Source organism: Poecilia reticulata, linkage group LG2 (assembly GCF_000633615.1).
Source record: "Poecilia reticulata strain Guanapo linkage group LG2, Guppy_female_1.0+MT, whole genome shotgun sequence".
NCBI lineage: Eukaryota > Metazoa > Chordata > Actinopteri > Cyprinodontiformes > Poeciliidae > Poecilia > Poecilia reticulata.
This window is the reverse complement of record NC_024332.1, coordinates 12027245-12037077: the sequence shown is the minus strand read 5'-3', so window position 1 is coordinate 12037077 and position 9833 is coordinate 12027245. Positions and strand designations below refer to the sequence as shown.

Below are 9833 nucleotides of genomic sequence, written 5' to 3'. Positions count from 1 at the left end.
GTCAACCACGCAAAATATGTGTGTCAATACACCAATGTGACTCATAAATCCAGATAATCTGCATAAAATAGATTTTTCATTATTTTTTAGTAACATCAATGTCATTTTCCTCACATAGGTTTACAAGGTAATGTCAGAAGGTAAAATTGGCCAAAAAAAATCAACCACCAGCTCTAAAAAGATTCACAGAGATTGATAACATTTTCTTGTTTTTAGTCTTTTATTTTGAAAACTTTGATAATTATACATTAAAAACACTCAGCTCTCACACATAAATAATTTTGTATTTTATTGGTCACTCATGTTTAACACATCAAATACATATCTGTCATTTTGTGGATTGCCATCTTTAAAATCAACAACACACAACAAATATGTTCCAGTTCAACGTAATTCTAAACAGATTAGATTTTAGTCTGGATTTAAAAGAACTCAGTGTTTCAGCTGTTTTGCAGTTTTCTGGCAGTTTGTATTGTAAATTGTTTTGATTATGTCTTAAACATTTAAGTGTTACAAATAGAAATCTAAAGAGGACAAAACACATTTTCACAGTTGTGCTCCTACTTGCTACAGGGGTGTTTGGATAATGCCCTCCCTTTCTACACTACTGCAAAAATGTTAAGGAATAAATTACAAAATTGTACAAACAAGCAACACATAGTTCACTTATAACTGGAGATTTCAAACTTAGTGAGAAACAACTTAAGTTTTAAACACATCGTTAACAAATGGCTGAAACAATTCACTGTATAATGTTAACGAAATGAGGCAATACAACTATTATTAATGTTTCCTTGTACAATACATTTTATAAATTACAAACCTATAAATCATGCGAATGAAAACAAAATCAGCCATCTTCAACGGCACATATGTGACGTACAGATCAAAGGTAGTACAAATCATTTTAAGGCCACAATTTAGGGTTATTTGAAATATATTCCTAAATTGTCAAATGTAAGACTTTTGATTTTAACAACATATTTAGCTCAATTTTACAAAGATTTATTTTAGCAATTTAGTAAAAAAAAAGAAAAAAAAAAAAGAACTACTACACCCTATTGTCTACATTTACTTCAAAAGAAGACATTATTAGTAATTTCTTCATATACAACCACTCTTAGGTTGTTTTGACATATCTTAAAAATATATTTTTATGTTTTTATGTGATTATTTCTATATAATAAAATGATGGTATATGACAACAAACAACAAAACAATTTCAGTTAACGCCAAATGTTGTTACATATTTTCACCGCATTTGGGAAGACCTAAGACGACACAGGCAATTTTTTTCTCAGGAATAGCAAAACAAATATCCTCCTTCGAATTCTTGTGAGTTTAAATCCATAAAGTAGAGGATTCATAAGTGGAGGAATAAAGACAACGGCGAGGGAGGAAAAGTTGTGGAAGCTCAGAGGAAGATCGTATGATGTAAATCGCATGTGCATCAAGTCAGACACCACAATGACGAACAACATGACGAGAGAGATTAGATGTGGGACGCATGTCTGCATAAACTTTGCCCTGTCCTCTTTGGATTTCACACGTTTTAATAATGTATACATCAGTCCAGATCACAAAGAGCCAATGTGCTATATAGATTGACAAAGTGGCTAACGCGTAAACATTATTTATGACAGTGTTGGAGCCTGGGCAAGCAAGTTTAACAATCACCCAGTTTAGACAGAAGAGCCTCTGTATGTTTGTCCCACAGAACCTCAATCTGGCTGTCAGGACAATGTTGACGGAAAAAATGCAGAAAGGAGTTAACCATGACACGCACACCAATGAATAAACCCTTCTGTTTGTCATGATTGAGTGGTACTGCAGAGGCAGACAGATTGCCAGGTATCTGTCATAAGCCAAGGCGGTAAGAATGGACGTATCACTGCAGACGAATGAGTATAAGACAAAAGCCTGAACCAGACATCCATGATAAGAGATGACCTGAGAGGATGACAGAAGGTCAGCGAGGAATTTTGGGTAAAACCCAGCTGTGCCGTAAAGTCCATTAATGCAGTGAACACATAACAGAATGTACATAGGCTCGTGTAAGCATTCATCTAACACAATCACAATGATAATAGCAACATTAAAGAACAGGATAGCAAAGTAACAAAGCGATGCAAGAGAAAAGACAACAGCTCTGTAGCTGAGTGTGTCATTAAACCCTGACAGGGTAAAAACCTCCTCCATGACGGAGAAGGATAACCTTCCTCTGCTGTAGCTACCTGGCCCCTCTTCCTCAGCACCTGGCATTAATATTCTGCTTGACAGCAAAGCAAACTCTGGGGATTATCTGTGATCTCAGCAAGGCCGACATTTTGTTACTTTTAGCTGTGAATGGTTTTCATTGTATTGAAAATAAATCTTATTCCCAACCTGGCTAATTACTGCGCAAAACATAACAATACACCACAAAAAGAGTACTTTGAAAAACATTTGTCCTTTACAAATGTGTTTGTCACCAAAAACTATTTGTATGTGGACAAGCGGTGCAATGGAGCAGAAAACTGGTATGTTTGCAAAACTCCGGTGCTAATATTGACAATACCTGAGTATGTGTTGAAAAACAATATAGTTCACAATGACTGCATAAAATGTATGAGCCAAATGAAATGCTGCAGAGGGTTTTCTACCAGCAGAATGATGTCTATGAGTTTGAGAACTACCTAAAAAGATTTGATATTTAGCATTCATAAAATTCTGAATGAAGCTGAAAAGATATAGGACTTGGGACATTATCTCATCATGTCATTAATGATGAGATAATGTCATAATGATGTCATTATCTCATTATTATCTCAAATAATGAGATAATGGCATGTAGCATGTCCTCAAATTCAGATCTATGATTCTTTAAAATGTATTTATGTTTAAGCCCACTGCTTTTGAAATATAAAATAAACAATTTGGATTTTAGGTTGTCATCCATGGAAAATAAACTGCCCTATTCATGTGACTAGTGTACTAATTTAGTTAGTTTTAGAGAAATAAAACACCAACTTTTATTGTCGTTAAAGTTTAGTGGCTTGGCTCCAGTTTTGCTAGTTATTGACTCTGTCTGAATCTCATGAGATATTGACCTGTTGACCAACTCTACAATTACTTTTGTTTGTGATTAGAAATGTAATTAAGGAGAAGTGATTGGGAGGTATCTAGGGAATATGTAATGACTTATATGACCTATCATATTAGGTCAGTTCAAAGCAACTTTCTGATCACGTTGATGTATGCAACAACATCCCAAGAGTCCTTCTCACTGTGACCAACTGGGTCCTCATTAGCGGTTACAGGCTGGCTGTAGACATCCAGTTCCTGAGGGATGGTCTGCTTGTTTACCAAAGTGCCCACAGAGGACATTAATGACAGTCACAATTCAAAGTATCCAGGATGCCAAAATGCAACAATTAGTGTTACAAACTTTCTTCAAGAGCTGCTGGTTCTTTGGAAACAAACTGCCTGAGTTGAGTTTGAACATGAAACATGAAGGATTTCACCTTTCCAGTTTCTGATATTATTAATGCCATTACCAGTCAAAATAACTCAACATTTTGAAATTACAGAACCTTTTGATAGCAATGGGTTGAAAATATCAAAACTAATCAGTAGTTTAAATGTCCTGTAGAAAAAAGGCCAATTTTTCCAACTCAAAGACAGAATAAACCCCATCTACTCATTGTCTAACATTGTGCCATGTTTTCCTTTATTTGTTGGGTTGTACAACTAATGACAGCAAATGAGTTTTTTTAGGTCCATATAGGCCTTTTTACTTCTAAACACAGACTACCACTTCTTTGCCTTTTCATGGAGCAGCCAYTTYAGCTGYTCAGTTACGATACATAAATRAGAATGAGTAAGTCGCAGCAGCACTATTGTTTGTACTATATATTGCACACCTACAAACTAACTGTGCTTTGTTGTTCAATCAATTCAGAGAAATAAGATTTGTGGGTCAAGTTCAACCTACCATGTTTTCATTGGTAATAACATAGCTCACACTGGGGCATGCAGAGCACATTCACAGTTGCTTTAAAGAGTTCTTTAAAAGGAGTCAATGTTAAAGGGTGTATCATGTCATGATGTCATTCTCTCATCAATCACATGCCTGTAATGTTGCTTTGACTCATTCATGTATGTCTGAGAAATCCTCAGATCTCCCATAGCATTAACGGGRGCTTACTCATGCAATGCACTGCCTATTAACTATGAACTATTGCATTCTGGCGGCTACAAGAGTCAGTAAAACTAGTTAGTGAAGGTCACCAAGAACAAATTGATTATTTGTACATGTATCARACAACATTACCGCCGTTTGACTGAGCTCAGGGCTTGTATCATGACCATACAGTACTGGATTCTCCACATCATYAGCTGTCAAAAWTGTAATAGAATCAACTATTAATGTCCAMGTACAGAGTRTCATTAGCCCCACWGTAGAAATACCTGTGGTTCGACTGGTGTGTTAACCTGGAGGCAAAGCCAAGGCGGCAGTATYAACCCAGTGTTGATYTGCCAGAAATCATAAGTACCATTTCCAACATATATAGACTAGTTTTCTTCAGAGAAAATACAACATATTTTCTCTACATTGAGGGTGTGACTGGGTRTGTCTTCTCCAAATTAACTGCTGTTTGGAGTGGCAGAAGAGTTATGCTGCCCTCTAGTAATGGTTGCAGTCAATGCAGTGTAAGACAAAACTTTGTTGACAGTGATGATCGAAATAGTCTGGTTTGTGTACAAAATACAGTGAGTGCAACAATATACATTAATTGAATATGACATTACATCTTTAAAGAATTCAAATACYTTAAATATTGTTAAGCATATAAACAGWATGAATTATAAACAGTTAGTTAAACCTTCTSTCTCTCTATCAGTTTTGTTTCATACTGTGTTTTTGCTATGTCTATTCACCTACTTATAGTTTTTGATTATCACACCTGCTTTGCATCTACTTATACCTGTCAATAAAAAATAATMACTGGTTCCCAAAACGAGTCTTTGACTAAGTTTGTTTTCTTTTATTATTCAGGTAAGGCCTTCTTATATTTTGTATTTTCTGTTTTTTGAACATCCAGATGAGAAGCGTCTTTGATTTTGTTATAAAAARAWTWWWWTTWWTTTWKWAMYTTTTKRMYYTWAAAMYTTKKYYKSYTTWWWWKKKGRWTWRKTTTTTCCCTAAAACAAGGTCTTTATTCAGTGAAAGTTGCAAACTGCACAATTTTGCATACTGACAGTTTCCAATTGTGAAAGTTTGTTCACATTTCACACATAGTCTCTTCACTGTTTTTTGTAAGACAAATGTTAGTTTTTGAAATCCACAATCAGCAATGATACAGCAATATTGGGCTTTAAAAGCCAGCTGTCCATATCAATGATATGTTTTTATTTATTTTAACATTATGCATAGATACATCAACATGAGGGTAAAAGAAAGTTTTCTGCAGGTGGACTAGTTTAACAGCACTTTGTGATTTCAGAGGATAGGATCATAAATCCCAGTGGTCCAGCTCATTGTAGCCGCTGGGTGATAATTAACTGTTCTGRCTTGGTTCTAGTCAGGCCAGTCCTCTGAGGCCGGTCCTGTTTACCTCAGTGCAGTTAAAACACATGGGAGGCCAAAGCAAAGGACACCAATCACAGTCATTAATGAACTCTGACAGGTCAAGAGAGACCGCTTAGCTCAATCCCAATCATGGGTCTTTCTCACTGGACCATGCCGAAGTTCTCTAAACATATTGCATCACGCCAAGTGGAACTGGTTTTTTCCTTTCAACTTAGACACACACTCGCAATGCAACGCAACAACTTTTGTCACTTTCTGAATAACTTTCTGGTAACTTTCTAACTCTGAGGTTCACCTGGTTTGAGGCTTTCACAAATTAAGTTATTAATATAGAAATAATTCATTTTTGATAGCAGGTAGAGATGGGAATACATCCTTCACAGAAATATTAAAGAATAACAGTTTGTACCTGACTTTAAGACTGAGAATTGTTCCATGGTTTCCTAAACAGAGAAACAACATTTGTGAAAATTATTAGTGAAAAAGCCAAACCATGTGAAATCTTTCACAATGTGCTGGAGAAAACAGACTTCTTTAATCCACTCTTTCTCCAAATATCAGGTGGCTGACGACATTAACCTCCACACAATTAATGACCCTTTTCAAGTTATTTTTGCCAGTATAGCCACGGCTTCCACTTGTATAAGTCAAGCTAGCACCCCTTACTTATTAATGAAGTATGAACGTTAATGTTCTTACCTTTTAAAAGGTGTTTGCTGGAAATTGCTGCAGTCCACTGGTGAAATTTGAATCCAGCTCTATGTTAGTTCTAAGTCAGATKTAATGGGCCACACTTAAAGGATTTCACTATTCTCTCCTTTGGTCAGAATAAGATCCTCACCAAAAGCTTGGGGATCAGGAAAAGAAAGAAAATTATTTTCTGGGGCAGGCAGGATGGGTTTTTGCGTTYCTTTTAATAAACAGTGGTTCYATAAYGCTTTCATGATTTCTCTATTTATGGATAAAAGCCCTGTGGGTTCAAAAAACTTCAGCAATTGGTTTGTTACCAATTCCAGGTTGCCACATGTCAAAGACTCTGTTCTTGAATTTCTTTAGATTATGTTGTTGTTGTTTTTTAGTCTATTTCATGTTGTCAGACAGGTTCTATTTTAGTGATATCTCTATTTTAAATTTCTGGCAGTAATCAGGTCTGGATGTGGCAGATGAAACTGAAAGCATGATTAACCTCATGCTAATTAAATTAGGGATATTTACATTACTGGCACTTCAGGCATCAGGTTTGTACAGAAGATCTAAGACTTCATAGGGTTTCTGTGTTATCATAGCCTTGTTGAGAAATGTTTAAAAATGTTTTAATGTTTAGCTCATCTAGAGCTGAAACAGCTATTTCAGCTCTAGATTTCATTCATGAAATAAAATTTCATCTAGAGCTTTTATGTAWTTCTGCTGTTTAAATTAAAATATCTTGCAGTTCTGAGTACAGATGAATTTTTCATGGCCATAGTTTTGCACTTAATCTCTGCTGTCATGGCAATGGCCGTAATTAAGTTTCATTTACTCAAGTTACTTTTTGGGGAAAAATACTTTTAGGAGAAATTTTGTTACACAAAACCTTTTACTTTTACTTGAGTAATATGTTATCGCTACTAGTCTCTCCACTTCAAAAGACGTCACTGAATAAAGACGTTTTAAGCAAACCTGGACCAGGCCAACACYTGCAGTTTAGGTTGAAGTGAAACCTCTTGTTTATTCACAAGCTTTTTAGTTTTAATGTTGTTCTCTTTCTGTTAAAATGTTTGTACTTTTACACTTCTTGTACATTTCTACATTTATCCTTCATTAAAATATGGACCAACTATGTGGCTGGAATAGAGCTACGCGACGTTATTTGACGCAGACACGGCATAGTAGCAGCCAGGCAAGCTAACGGCTAATTTCGGTGTGGCCTCTTACCTCAGGTAACAAAGAAGGGGGAAAAGTGCTAGAAAGGGAGGGAAAAAATGGAAAATACAGCAAAATACACAAAGAAGACTTTGAGAATTAATTTTTTTCATTTATTTTAGTCCTGAAACATTCTTAAGTACAACACCACCCAAGACATTCATTAATAATTGAGATATGTACATAAAAAAAAAATATTTACAATGAAAGGCCAAATAAAAAGAAGAAAAAAATAGCTTTCTTTACAACAACCAATTTAAAAAAAAATTTCTTAAGGTAAACATTTTTCTTCATCATAATAAATATTTGAGACACAGTATTAGTCATTATTAATATAAATTAATAATGAGCGCAGCAATGCTGAATYTGAAAATCACACTAAAGACAGGTAATATCAATGTATAGTAATGTAAAAGAGAAGGCCAAAAATGACAAAACCTTAAAACAAACAGTCACTTTAYCCTTGTTTGGGAGAACAACCTTCTCAGGTGTTTATAGATTTCTTTCATTTTTAGTCCATAAATGACTGGATTAAAAAGAGGACTGCACATTATTATACACATTGTCATCGCAAACCGTACAGTCTTTGAAATGTCAGATTCCAGTCTCACAATAATCATGTCATAAGCAAACAAACAAGAGTAGTTGATTAACACCAGTAGGTGAGGTAAACATGTCTGTGCAGCTTTTTTCCTCACTTCCCCACAGCTTCTACAGGCCACTATCAATATCATTGTGTAAGTGAASAGTATGAAAACCATGGGAAAAACAGCAATGTTGAATASAACAAMTAGGCCGTACATCAACAAAACCTTTGAAGTCACACAGAAAAGATAATTCACTGAATTGTTGCAAAAAATGCCTTTCAAAATGACGCTACAGAGCTTGGAATTGGCGTTTCCAATGAAGGGCACAGCAATGTGACAAGCAGGTACCAACCAAGCTAGAACAAGGAAAACACTCACTGTTCTTTTTCTCATGATCATATGATATTGCAGAGGTTTACATATTGACACAAATCTGTCAAAAGCCATGRCTGCTAACAGCAAATATTCTGAACAGCTTAGAGTGTAAAATGCAAATACCTGAATGAGACAAGCCTCGTAAGACACGATCTGCTTGTCTGATAAGAAGTCAATCAAAAGCTTCGGGTAGATAGAAGYACTGAAAAGAATAGAGTTGATCAACAAAGCAGCAATAAAGATGTACATGGGCTCATGGAGGTTCTTGTGGATCACAACCAGACAAACGACTGTAGAATTGCTGGACAGGATCAAAACAAAACCTGTGACCATGATGGAGAAATAAACATACCGGTATTTTTCTAACTCCACATGGCCACCGAGATTAATGTATGTTACATTCATACTATCAGCAACGACTAAAAAATGACAGAAATAAGTAAATGAGACAGGTATAATGTCTAAAAGTGTTGCTCATAAGAAAAAAAATTCTACTTGTGTCTCATGGTGTACAGGTCACAGTTCCTCTGTACGTTCTGAACAGAAATGGASTTAGATCACTTATTTAAAGTCACTCCTTTAATCACTATGGATTTCASTCTATTCCAAGTGGAGCTGTTGCCATGCTGACAACTCCACATGTGTAGAAGTGTGAAAACGTATTACTGAGGAACGATGATTTWGGTCTTTGAAATGGTTTTATCCAGTAAAAATGTTATTTCAAAACGTAGCAGTTGCTGTTGAACTGTAGCGTTCACTCAGTGTTGTGCTGTTTACACCCAAAGGGTTAACATTCCTTCATGCTGAGTCTATACGCTCATATGCAACCACTCTAACACATGCTTACTAAATATCTCTATCAAGCTTAAGTCCATTTTGTTTTCCACTGAAACTGTAAATATGAGGGATAAATTAATYAGTTTTACCAAAGAATAAACAATAAAAATAAGCGCAGTGGTTATATGTTGGTGGATGCTCCAGAATCTGRCTTATTTGACCTGTTGCTTTCTGATTAGACGTGAAGAAAGCATCATAAAGCTTAAACAGCTTTTGTTCATTTCTTCTTAAAGGGGCAGTATTACTTCTTTTCCAKACACAAAGTGCCATTTTACAGCACAGTCAAGTAGCTATGTTACCTTCAGTTGTCAGAAAAATGTTAAATATATATCAAATCTGACTTAAAATAAATTTAACTATGTAATTTAATGTCTTGAAATTGAGCTTGTGTCTCCTCTATTATCCCTTTAACAACATTTTACCAGTGTTGCACTATAGTAACTCCTATAATGAGCTCAGCAGATGCTCAGTTCTGTCAGGTGTTTGCTAATTGCTGCTGACTAGTCTGAAGGAGCCAGTCAGCAGTGCGAACAGCTGAATGGTTGCCATTGCAATTAAAT

At 35.5% G+C, this 9833-nt stretch overlaps 2 protein-coding genes across 2 annotated transcripts; both read right to left on the bottom strand.

Annotated features, from left to right (window-relative positions):
* Positions 1-1271: 1271 nt before the first annotated feature.
* LOC103480393 (olfactory receptor 52D1-like) lies at positions 1272-2262 on the bottom strand. The gene is given in 2 exon segments (XM_017309022.1): positions 1272-1548; positions 1550-2262. Coding segments are annotated over 2 exon segments (990 nt in total).
* A 5664-nt stretch (positions 2263-7926) lies between these two features.
* On the bottom strand, positions 7927-8850 carry LOC103480387 (olfactory receptor 10K1-like). The gene has a single exon (XM_008435314.2). The coding sequence runs from the start codon at positions 8839-8841 to the stop codon at positions 7927-7929; it is 915 nt and encodes a 304-aa protein (XP_008433536.1). The 5' UTR covers positions 8842-8850.
* Between the last annotated feature and the right edge of the window lie 983 nt (positions 8851-9833).